The following is a 12,497-nucleotide window of genomic DNA, read 5'->3' on the forward strand; positions in this document are numbered from 1 at the left end:
GTGCATGGGCTTAGTTGCTCTGCGGCATGTGGGATCTTCCCGGACCAGGGATTGAACCCGTGTCCCCTGCACTGGCAGGAGGATTCTTAACCACTGCACCACCAGGGAAATCCTCCTTGCTGTTTTAAAAGAGAGAAGGGAACTTGATTGTGTGCCTGGATGAGAGTTGCTGGAAGGAGTTCTGTGTTCTCAGATATGAGAGCTCAGAACTTAAATGACCTGCCAGGAAGCTGTTTTGACCTGAAACTAAGGCCTACTATTAGTCATGCTAGAGACCCAGTGAATGCAACGGCTAAAACAAACAACAAACAAACTCCCAGCCTCCCCAAAAACCTTTGGGAAGGTGGGAACTGGAGAACCCCAGAAGAAAGATAGGGAATAGCTGCTATATGGGAAACTAATTTTCCCAATTGGCGTTTTGTTAAAAACAAAAAAATAAAACAAAGAAAAGAAAGGACTGCCAAGCCTGACTCTTTTTCATCCTTCCAAATTCATCCTTTCTTCAAAAGCTTCAGCTTCACAGTTCTCTGACTGCAGATTCTAACCAAGCTGGGCAGAGCTAAGCTCGTACTCCAAGGGAATGAAACTGGCAACCAGGGCTGCGAGTCACCAGAGGCAAGCGTTGGCAGAGAAGCATGTCAGGGTCCAGTGACAGGCTAAGTTCTGGGCTTGCACAGGTAAGCTCTCCACATAGCCGTGGCAGACCCCTTCTCAACTTTGACAACCATTGACATTACCCAACAGTGGATACACATTGAGCACAGCACAGTCTCAAGTGGGCATGGGTTTTTATTCTCAGTGTGCAACAGTTCGGTTTCTGCTCATCAGCAATAGCTTTATTGGTTCCAAAAAAATTTCCTTTTTTTTCCCTTCTTTTAAAACTCCCCTTCTATTCTTCCTTTCTCAATGGAACAACATATTTGAATTTCAGATTTGCCAGTTTATAGCATTTTTTTCCTAAGAACCCTATAAATACATGCAAAACATTGTACAGAGAGCTTAAATAATACCAAAATGCAAATACAGACTGGGTGCACGGTTTAGCTGAACTGCAGATTACGGCAACACACACTGGGGTATACATTGCTTTGATATCTCCATTTGTTTGTTTATGTCATGCAGATCACAACAGTCAATCTTTTGTTTTGTTTTTTTTCCTTTTATACAAAAATACCAGTGCCTGTTATACTAGTTACTGAAAAAAAAAAAAAAAAAAGAAGAAACTCAAAATTCCTATCTGCTGATTTGAAAAGAACAACACAGATAGATTTGTTGGCACATATATATGGCATATTCACATATGGCATATATACATATGGGGAGAAACAGGAACAAAAGGCCAATTCAGTCATGGGGAGCTCACTTCCCTCCATCTCTCCTAATCAGGAGGAAAGGGGACAGCAGCCCCAACAGCAGGGCTGGGAAGGCAAAGGACAGCACTGAGCTAAATGGAAGGGTGTCTGGTCTTTTCTGAGGAAGAGCCTGGAATGGCTTAAGAAGAGCAGACATTTATAAGTGCCCCACCCCCACCACGGTAGTGGGGTGGTCCTCAGATACGGAGAGTGAGGAAGAGTGAGGAAGTACACACTTCGTGATGGCATCACGGGCTGCTTCAATCACTAGGCAGGGAAAGGAGGAAAGAAAGGAGGTGACGTGTTCAGAGGTTTCAGGGCACATGTGAGCTTGCCACACCCCTCTGGTTTTGGGCAGTAAGGTCATCACTCAGATTTAAGGGTGCAGACTCCCCCCTCTGGAGCTCAATCGGAAGAAGGAACACCAACTCTAAAGAACTCACAAGTGCTGGTGGGATTTCTCGGTGGTCTCTCTACAACCTTTAGAGATGGAGAGTCATTTCAGAGGGCAGAGGGCACCTGTGGGAAGGATCTAGTCAAGACTGTCAACAAGGCTAGAACCAGCCTTTATTTTTCCACTTAGAGCTTTACCTCCCAACTAATATATTAATGTGACACTTTTCTAGGGGAGGGAAGGAAGTCTCAAATCAAATCCTTGCACAGAAAGTCGCTAATGGAAAACTCCAGGGGAAACAGGAGGTGAAAAGAACCATAAAAAGTGCAAACCCCAAATCAGAGAGAGTATCCTTGCAGCTCAGTGTCTTGGGTACCACTCTGCTAGCTGTTCTTTAAGAAATATAAATCTATCTGAGATCCCTGATCCTGATCACTAGTTTCTGGTACCCATTTCCATGGGGGTGTACACTCATTTCCTGCTGGCTGTCCCTTCTTCCTGGATGCCTTCCTTCCCATCCGTAATCCACTGCCCATTCTTCTTGGTTTATCAAGAGAGGAATCTAGGAAAATATTTCCCCCTTTTCCCCATCAGACCCTTTTCAAATCCAAAGCACCATTTTTGGGGAAAGCTTTATTAACTTATACCATATTTACTCACTGCCAGTTGGATCACTAAAACTGAACAGGAAAAAAAAATTTATATAAAAAATATATGCACATAAACACTTAAACTTAATTCCGTATCAACAAATTTATATTAAAAACATTCTAGAACCCAACACATTTTTTCCCCCTAAGTATAAAGATGGCTGTTTGGAGAAAGGAAGTTTGGTGCATTGGTTTTTTTTTTTTTTTTTTTTTTTTTTTCGGTACGCTGGCCTCTCACCGTTGTGGCCTCTCCCGTTGCGAAGCGGAGGCTCCGGACGCGCAGGCTCAGCAGCCATGGCTCACGGGCCCAGCCGTTCCGCGGCACGTGGGATCTTCCCGGACCGGGTCACGAACCCGTGTCCCTGCATCGGCAGGCGGACTCTCAACCACTGCACCACCAGGGAAGCCCGGTGCATTGGTTTTAAAACCAATTGCAAATATACTATAAGTCACCTGCCATGTCTACCAGCTGGTTATGTGCTCCCTTCCACAGGGTTACATGACAGCACTTTATTTTAAATCCTTTAAACAAAATACATATGGCTGACTCAAAAAATATCAGTTTCTCAGCTAAAGAAAACTATATATTTTTGCATAATATTTCTATATTTTCTCTCCTACTATGGAAACTAGAATACACACAAAATCCCCATTGACTTTAAACAAGTAGACACAAGCCCTCACGAGTAACCTGTCAGGCACCATGAGAGTCTTTTGGGAGCAGGAATGATAAAATAGCCTCCAAAGATTGTTTTAAAAACTGATCTGAGGTAATAAAGAGACTCGACAGAACTAAATCTTCCACTGTACTTAATAAATATATATGTGAACACCTAACGCCTCGGGTGAGCTATTGTTTCCTCCATTGGTATTGAAGACAGAGAAAAGATCACTGAAACATGTAACCTTTACAAAACCACAATCAGATCTGGTAGCTGATGTAGTAATAGGGATGTGCAGGGGATACTGTTTCTTTATTCTTCCTTCCTAGGGCAGCTCAGGTGAAAGGGTGAGAGAGGAGGGATCCAGAAGAAAAGGCCGGAGAGGATAGGTCCGGGTCACCTGGCTCCCAAATGGAAATTTGGCAGAGTTCCTAACAGCCTCAAGCCCCTCTCCGTACTCCCATCACTCTAGAAAGAGGGGGGTAGGCTTCATTTATCCAGTGGGAGACGGGAATTGGCAGACATGAGCTGACCCCCACACAGAAGAGCTTACAGCAGCATGGCAGGGATAGAAATGGAGATCCTGCAAATGCGGCCCCACCCTGTTGCATTAAGGAACACTTAACAAATCTCCTAGCCAAGTCCCCAGCTCCTGAGAGACAGGTGGGAAAGGGACGCTTTGGGCAGTGTTCAGGGAGAGAAGGCACAGGGCTTAACTGTGAAGCATTGAGCACATTCTGGAGGGGGCTTGAGTGGGGTGTGCAAGAGGCAGGGTGGAAGGAGGGGAGCTTTTCAGGGTGGGTCTTTTGCTTCTTTAAGTCGGCAAAGCATCCATGAAGCCTCCCACTTTGGATACATGTTTTCAGAATCCGAATATTTGAGAAAGGCTGGGGCCTTTGCAGAGACTGATGTTAGCGGACACAGCAAAGATTAGAATTAGAAAACTAAAGGGCATGTCAAAGCTGGTCCCCAGCCACCTAAGCTCAAGGTTTCTGGTTTCTGAGACGAAGGTTTGCTCAGATGCTGCTGGAATGGCACTTTGGCCTCTCCCAAGGCTGCTCAATACGCACTCTCCCAACAGTCAGGTCCTGCCCTGGAAGAGCCTTGGTGGATGGCTTTGAAAGCAGTAGTGGTCACCCTGAGGAGGACTCCACAGAGTTGACTTTGATGGTCTGTTTTCGAAGTCCAGTTAGGAGGCAAGGTCATTCTTAATTCATTCCTTTGCCACCACTTTAGGAACAGAAGAAAGCTCAGGCTTCAGGTAAAAACTACAAACCGCATATATGCAAGCTTCACGTCAGTGCTGATCTCCCTGGCACTTTGAACCACACACACCTGACAAGATGGCAGTTTAGAAGTAGATAACCTGGCAACAACAGGAATATATTTTTACCAGCTCTCAATTGCTTCCAAAGGACCCTGTTAGCAAAGAAACCTATCTGCCTCTAGAACTAAATCAAGGGCTCCACTGAGGCCAGAAGGGAGAATGGTCAAAGTTGACTTAACTCATCTATGTCCTTTCCATTTTCTAATCATCACAACTTGAAAAAAAAAAATAGTGAAGCTAAGGAAGACAATGGTCACAAAAGACCAAGAGACCATGGGGAGGCTTGACCGGAAGGGCAGAAAGAGGTACAGGGCTTTAGGTATAAGTTTTCAAAATGCAAAAATTGTTTGAAAACAATCACTCTATAGGCTGATTCTATACCTTCCATTCTTACCTCAATACACCTCATTTGAGGATATTTGTCCCTCTGAACTTTTAACTGAGCTTGTAAACAGCACAGACGCATAGGGTAAAAATCCAGAAGTGAGGAGATGGATGACACAGGTATGAATACTGGTGAGAATTTGGGTTGGGGTAAATGCCAACAGGATTCTTGTCATTTCTTTAAAAATGACAACTGATACAGGCAAGGAGTAGATCTACCATTCATTACTTGCCTGGGGTCTAACTGGGTCCTGCTACAAACCCCAACTCAGGTTTCAGCTGAAGTCCTCGTAGGTCTGTGCTCTTGCCTCTTCATGGCCAGGTGGGGGTTCACACATACTTGGGAGCAGCTGACATGACAGTGAAAAGTCCCATCATCCCCTTAGTGACGGGGTAGATGAAAAGGGAAATAGGGAAAGCAGGAATGGGAGTCAGGGAATGAAGTTCAAACTGATGTCTCCAGGCTGTGTAGAGGGCTGTCTGAGTGGCAGGCAACAATCTGCACTTGGCAGCAATCCACTGCATTGTTGTTTTTGTTGGCTTGTGGAGTGACCTCACCATCGGATGGGAGCATCCTAGTCCCAGGCTTAGAGACCTTTTCAAAATTTTCCTCTTCTTGCTCATCCAGGAGTGGTGTTCGTGGCCCCTCCTCATCTATGGCGAATTCAGGGTGGGTCATGAAGTTGTGGATGGAGTTTTGGTTCTTGGGTTTCTGAATGCTTTCATGGAGGGAACTATGGAATGCTTTGACCACTTTGATCTATACCAGGGGAAGGAAAAGGAGGATGAGAAAATACGGAGGCAAGAATTGGTTAGTAGAACAAGGAACTGGGGGGCTTGAGGACAGAAACAAAACCCAAGCTACAAAACACTACTGCTCAACAACCAAAACCAAACATATGAGAGGAGATCATGAAACACCAGAAACATCACGTGGCTCAAATTTCAAGCATTGAGGTGGGGTGGGGAGAGTGAGTAATGGCAAACAACTGGAATATTTCAAAAGCTGCGTAAGAAAAAAGCAGAAAACCCAAAGCAAAGTTAGCATTCCCAAACAATCCACTCTTAAAATGAAACAGGAAACAAAAAGATTCATTAGTTCTTTTGGATGGAGGGCAAGGACGTTGGAACTAGGTGCAAATTAATAGCCGAACTTAAAAGATAATTCAGACATGTGGATTTTTGTGTTGAAGCCAAACATTTTGTGAATGTGGAATGGAAAATTACACACTGAAGTTTAGTTATCTGTTTTAAAACCCTCAAAGAGCCAAACACATATCAATTCGCACACAATACACTTTGGGTGATAAGTGACCATGAATACCATTCAGCAAGGCAGACAAACCAACCTTCATTCGTGTCAGCAGCATGCAAGAAGTGAAAACTCTTATACTCTCTAATATAATCATTGCTCTTTCAGTCAGGAAACATGCATATATTTATATTCCACAGCCTCCACCATGTCCTCTTCCCCCAAAGAAAGTAGAACTCCATTCCTTCAGTCCCTCCCCTGGAAAAGGTGAATGAATACAGGCATCAAAAGATGCCTCCCCCTGACGCTGACAGAAGGCCCGCTCTCTCAGCTCAGATGAGGCCGGACACGCATGGCCATGTCTCTGACACACAGCAGCTGTGCCCAGTCGCGCAGCTTTCTCCAGCTGTTTGTAAATTATGAAGAGGAATGTGATCTTATGTGGAGAAGGGAAAGGATGGGACCAGGACAGAAAACACCCCATCCAGGAGGCAGTGCTACAAACAAGAGGCTTTTCTGATGGGGTGGACCAAGAGGATGGGGGAAAGGAACGATTTGCAGCTTGCCTGGGCAAAGGGAAATGCACTGCCCTATAAGTGACAAAGTCTTTGTTCTACTGCACAACAAGGAAGGGATTCAGTTTAGAGAAGAGGAAAAATCGACAATAACTGATCACCGGGCCCAGCCTTCACCTGATCCACAGGGAGCAGCTCCTTTGACAGCTGCTTTTCTGAACTAGGGGCCTCGCTGAGGTACACTTTGCAACTTGGGTTGGTAGAATTGGAGGAGGGGAGAAGGTTGGATCCTGAGAGTTTGGAGAGAGAGGCCAGGGGAAAAGAAAGTGGTCCTAGGACAGTTTTGGTTGTTGGGAAGTGGCTGATCCTAGTCTTGCCCCAAAGTTCTTTCCTCAGAAAAGAAATGGAAGTAATGCAGGAGAGATTGTTGAGGTGGGGAGGCGGGATAAGGAGAAATGATGAGGGTCGGGTAGGCACATCTTTCGTTACTCTGCTCTTTAAGCAAAGAATATGTTCCTAGAAAAGAGGCAAGAATGTGGAGACATCAGAGCACCCAAAGAGGCAGGCAAATAAACTGGTTGGATTGCTTGTCTCAATGTTTCCTATCACCGTACAGAACCTTCAAAAGTAATGCACAAAGAAGGTTCATTAAAGTTGTGTCTCCACCGGCTAAGGCTTTCCTTACCTTGCCTCATTCCACAACAGACTGGCAGACTCACCCAGGATGGAGGGTGCTCAGAGCTCAGAAGGCAAAGGACTCTGTCTCTCAATGGAATCTGCTCAATGCTTCAGCCAAGAAGAATCAAGGAACCTGGGCACACATTCACCATGCTGCACAGAAAGTTAGGACCTACTTTTCCATCTTTAGGTGAGATCAGATGGAATATAGGTTCCATCTGGCTTTCAGGAAATCCCAAGTTTTAATGGATCTATGTCAAACCTCTTAGAGCAAGGCAACTTGGATTAAGTGAGCCCAAACCCAATGCCTTCTCCCCTGGCCCTAGTCAAGAAATGGGCTCAAAGCTGTACCACCCCCTGTAGGAGTGATAATATAGCCCATACTTTTCACTCACTCTTCAGATCTCAATATTTCTAACAAGTGCTACAGGAGAACAGGTACCTTTATACCATGAGTTGATCATCTTCAATGTCAGTGATTTCCAGACTTCCTGCTTCTATTTTTTTTTTTTGGAAGCAATTGAATACAGGTACCTTTATACCATGAGTTGATCATCTTCAGTATCAGTGATTTTCAAACTTCCTGCTTCTATTTTTTTTGAAGCAATTGAATACTTTGTTAAAATAATTATATGTGAAGTCCTATCTAGAAAACAGATTTTTAAAAATAGGAGTTGGAATGGGGGTCTGGAGCCCTGTTTGCTGGCTTTTCCTCTCACCTGTTGGGATGATTAATCACTGTTACAGGTAAACAATAAGGGAGATAAGAGTGAATTGGGGATGGGTAGATGGAAAGGATAGGGACAATTTCTTTTTTGGGGGAGCAAGGAAGAGTCATCCAGCTAGATAACAGGACTTGTGGAATCTAAAGGGAAAGCAGCCACCTGTAAGGGAAGCTCAAGACAAGAGGAGTCAGAGAGCTAGGGAGCACCGTCTTGTGTCCTGGCAGGTGGAGAGAAGGGTGGGGCTGTGCCAGAATACTCCTCAACTCCAACATTGGCCTCAGAGACTATATAGTACGTGCCAATGAACAATCACACAGCTACATCATCACCAATCCACCCCAAGTGGTGGCATCTTCCTTTCTTGATGCATGGTGCCTGGTGCACGAGCAGTGTATGGGGAATAAGACACAGATAGTGAGGTGGGTGCTGTGAAAGCTTCAGGTCCTCTCCACTCAGTCAATCAACCCTTCCTTCCCCAGTCATCATTTCTCAAAGTCTCTGGGAAGTGTCTCTTCTGTGGCCCCTATCCTACAGGTGAAAGTGGATGACTGAAGGACAACCCTTTCTCATGGCTCAGAAGCCCAAACCAGGCTGGACCTTGGGTTAGGTATGAGCATGAAGGGCCACTCTCTGGAGCTCAATGAATGGGCAGATGAAGACTCCATTTCCTCAGCTGGTATTCTGTAGGTTTCTGCTCCTTTGTCAGAAACCAGGGGAAGAGAAGGGATTAGGACCTTCTTACAGAGAGAAATCTTAGAGATTTATCTACTTGAAGGTTAGATAAATAAATGAATTCATTTGGAACTCTGGAATGGGAAATGGGTTTTAAAATGCATGACTATAACTTCTAGGCCCTCCAACAGGAAGGCACAGCTGGAGAAAGAGCAGGTGCAGCCTGACTCTCCTGAGTTTCTAGTCTTTGAGGGTTTGCACCATATCCTCCACCAGCAACTTTACTACAGGAGTCCAGTGGGCTCTGTCTTTTCCTTAGTCTCCTTCTACCTTCAAATTACCAGGGCAGCTGACACTACCCCACCTAACAGAGAGGCATGATTTAAGAAAGAACAGTAACTAGTTATTAGGACATGACAAAACTAGAAGAAAAAAGGAAGTGAGAGGAATATGGAAGGACTAGAATGAGAGGCTCTTGCATATTTGTAGGGTAAGACTTACTTAGTTCTTTGACTGCCTTTGAGCCTAAAGAATATGCATCTCTATAAACCTCCTCTTCCCCTGCCCCTCATATCTCACACGAGAACACTTAAGAGTTGGCTAGAAAGACAACAGATAAGCTAAGTCTGATCAACCTACACACTCACAATCAAGTGAGCCACAGAGAGTGCAATTGTTCTTTCTTTATCCCCCATCCCAGGGTTACCGTGATGGTGACTGGGAGTGGGGGAGGAAGAAACAGACTAAACACTCAGATATCTGAAGCCCACAGTATACTTAACACAGAGAGACTCCTTCCTCACTAAATACCTTAATAGCATTATCAGCAAAGAGCCTTCCATTTCCTCTCTGTGTCCCACTTGGGGAGGGTAAAAAGATAAGGAATAGGAAGGCATAAGCATTAGCAAGAATCCAATGATCTACCAATAATCCAGCAGGTCTTAAGTTGAGCCTTCACAGCTTTCCGGTTGATAGGCTGGCTGAGAAAGGGGTTCCTAAAACTTTACATGCAAAATAAGATATGAAGGGCTGGCTCTAAGTAAAACAAACTAGAGGTAAGGAGAAGGAAAAAAAAAAAAAGTTTGCTCCTCAGAAATTCCTAAAAGAAAACAAAAGACTTCCTGAGTCTTCATTTGGCTTAACCTTACACCTAACCTTAGGAGATAGAGTTGAGACTCAAAGGAGCAGAGGGAGAGAAGAGGAACAACAACATATTCAAACAAAGCAACAAACAAACAAAGCTCAAGGAAGGACCAGGCAATGCAGAGGAACAATCAGAAAACAGGATTACTGTCTTTAAAATGGTTACGGTTTAACAGCTTTTCAACATTAAAAAAATAAAATTAAATTAAATTAAATGGCACCCAGCCCGGTATTGGAGTGGACTTTTTGCCCTGCTTTTCTTCCTTTAAATCAGAGATCAAAGGGAAAAACCAAAAGGAAAAGATAACCACAGCTGGTTAAAGTGAATGCCACGTGCTCTCTTGTGGTCATTTTAGCAAATCATGCATCATAATAGACTATCACTCACTGCCCAGAGTAGGAGATGAAACAGCAGCAGCAACAGAAGTGGTGGGGGGAGATTTGACTGGTGCAACTGTTACATAGGATGAGCTAGGAACATGTTTTACATCAAGGTGTTGACCCATGGTCTGGCGCTTTAGGACTCCCTTAAAAGAGGCTCCCGTCTGGAATGTGTTAATTACGTCGATCTGCAAAGAATCAGAAAGTGAGACAGCTTTGCTCCACAGTCAGAAAGAAGTGAAGAAAGAGGAAGGGAGGGTCCAAGAGGGTTAGGGAGGGGCATGGAAAGAGCTGGGAAAAGGGGACAGGAGACAGAAAGCAAGAGAGAGAGTCCCTTACACACAAAACAATGGTAAAGAGAAGGGGGAAAAACATTAATTGCACATCACACTTCATTTAAGGAACAATTTGCCATGGAGTCTAAATACCCAGCCAGAATCCAGTCTTCTCTTCCCTTCTAGCCTACGATGGACATTTTAGGTGTGCTGGTATCCAAAAGTATCTAAAAATTTAAACGGACTTTCCCACTCATGATTCCTGACAGAGTGACAGCTTATTCATTGCTCTGACCTGTACTTTCTTTTTTTTTTTTTTTGACCTGTACTCTTAAAAAAATAAGGCATGCAATTTAAGATAGTAGGCAAAGTGTATATATTACTGAATTTTGAGGCTCAGGAACCTCTAAACCAATGAAATTGACTACCTATTTTTGCAGATTTTCCAGGAAAACAACTCATGTGTTTAAACAGAGGCATGTAGTAATCCATACACAGGTGCCATGGTGGCAAGGCTCCTGGACCATGAGTTGCTGGGCTCACGCTCTTCTGGGTTCTTCTCTGAGACTCCCTGTCCTTGGGCAGAAGTGGACAAGGCCCCTGAAAGTGGAGCTCAGGAACCCAGTGGCCAGGCTCTGTGGAGAGAATGCCACTAGCAGCATTCGCGCACTGGAGATCCTGAGAGGCTGGCACCAGTGCAGACGAGAACTCAGCAGTTAGACGGGGTGGGGGGAGGAAGAGTTGGTTGGTGGTGGCGGCAGTGGTCAGCAGCTGCAAGTCTAGCCCCATACAAGTTGTCTCTGGTTTTCAGTGTCCTACTCCTCAGGGCCAGAGACAATGAATGCCATTTGTTTTCCGACAGCGGTCTTGATCTAGGGCCTCAGTCAAACCTACCATCCTCATCCCTGACCTCTGCCTGACCAAGGGCAAGTTGACCAGGGATGTAGGAAAGGTGCTGATTTCACTCATCTAACTTTACTTCCCCAGGTGAGAAGGTGGGAAAGCAGGTACTTTGTGAGTCAGACAGTTGTTCTTACTTATAAAGCTTCCTGAGAAGCCATGAAATGTTTAGGGCTAGTTTCTGGACTCAGACCAAGTTTGAGCTGAAACACCACTCTTCATCACATGATACGGTTTTCAGTTCCAGGGGACCGAGGAGCCTGACGCTGTAAGAGGAAAAGGTCTACATGTGGGGAGGGTTCAGCCACAAGGAAGAAGGGGCTGAAGAGTCACCTTCCTCAGTGCTTATTAGGGTCACAAGTTCCCAACCTCCACAATGAAATGAAACTGGACCCCAGATTTACCTTCCCAAGATTCTAGACCTCAAGTTTCCCAACCTTCTGCTTTCTAGTGCTTTTAGCTCTCCCTAAGCTAAAGGGACCAGGATGGGACAATAGCCTGGCAACACTTCCCACCCATAAGTGTTGCAAGAATGACAACAAGGAACAACAATTGGATGGCAGGGAATTTCGTTAGAACCCTGCTGAGGTGAAGAGTCGATGCCAGGAGAGAGCTTTAGGATCCAGGATGCAGGTTAGCACAGACATCTGCTTATGGAGTCAGGTGGGATGGCACAGATATGCTCATCATGGCATCTTTAACAGGTTGCCTTTGCTGCCTAAGTTTAGGCTTTAACGTCATTCTGGTCCAACGGCCTTTTGCTCCAACAGAGAAAGGTAGTATACCTAAAGCTATGTAGACAGCGAAACCAGAGAGGTATATAGTCGAGGGAATGGAAATTGGTAGTGGAGGGGAAGGAAGATCCATGAATCTCAGCCCCGGGAGAGAAGATTGGGAAGGAGCCAGGAGACACTGGAACGAGGGCATTCTGGCTAGGAAAAAAATTACATAGTAGAAGAGGAGGCAGATGATCCTGAAGGGGAGAAAAGCAGACAGGTTATTTTGAAAAGAGCAGACCTACAGGGAAGCACCAAGGCCTTAGAAACATGAGCCAAAGATGCCAGGTTCTCTGGGCACGTGAGGCCCTCGCTCGTGATGGACTTGGCAGCCTGGAGGGTGGGGTGCGTGTGGAAACTCTGGACATGCTAAGGTAGTGTTTGCAGGTCCCATGCGGATTTCCCTCTCTG

The 12,497-nt window shown here is 45.0% G+C and overlaps 1 protein-coding gene across 4 annotated transcripts in view; it reads right to left on the bottom strand.

Moving 5' to 3' along the window:
• Nucleotides 1–771: 771 nt before the first annotated feature.
• ATP2B4 (ATPase plasma membrane Ca2+ transporting 4) overlaps nt 772–12,497 on the bottom strand; it is a 93,008-nt gene continuing 81,282 nt past the window's right edge. Inside the window, exons 21-22 of one of the 4 annotated variants that reach the window (XM_059038255.2) lie at nt 10,216–10,323; nt 772–5,529 (exon numbers count right to left, since the gene is read on the bottom strand). In XM_059038255.2, coding sequence (XP_058894238.1) covers nt 5,215–5,529; nt 10,216–10,323 — 423 coding nt within the window. In that variant the 3' untranslated portion in view covers nt 772–5,214. Of the gene's footprint in view, nt 5,530–10,134; nt 10,324–12,497 lie in introns of those variants that run through there. The other 3 variants (XM_059038237.2, XM_059038211.2, XM_067033525.1) reach the window with 3 other exon arrangements.

Source organism: Kogia breviceps, chromosome 1 (genome assembly GCF_026419965.1).
Source record: "Kogia breviceps isolate mKogBre1 chromosome 1, mKogBre1 haplotype 1, whole genome shotgun sequence".
NCBI lineage: Eukaryota > Metazoa > Chordata > Mammalia > Artiodactyla > Physeteridae > Kogia > Kogia breviceps.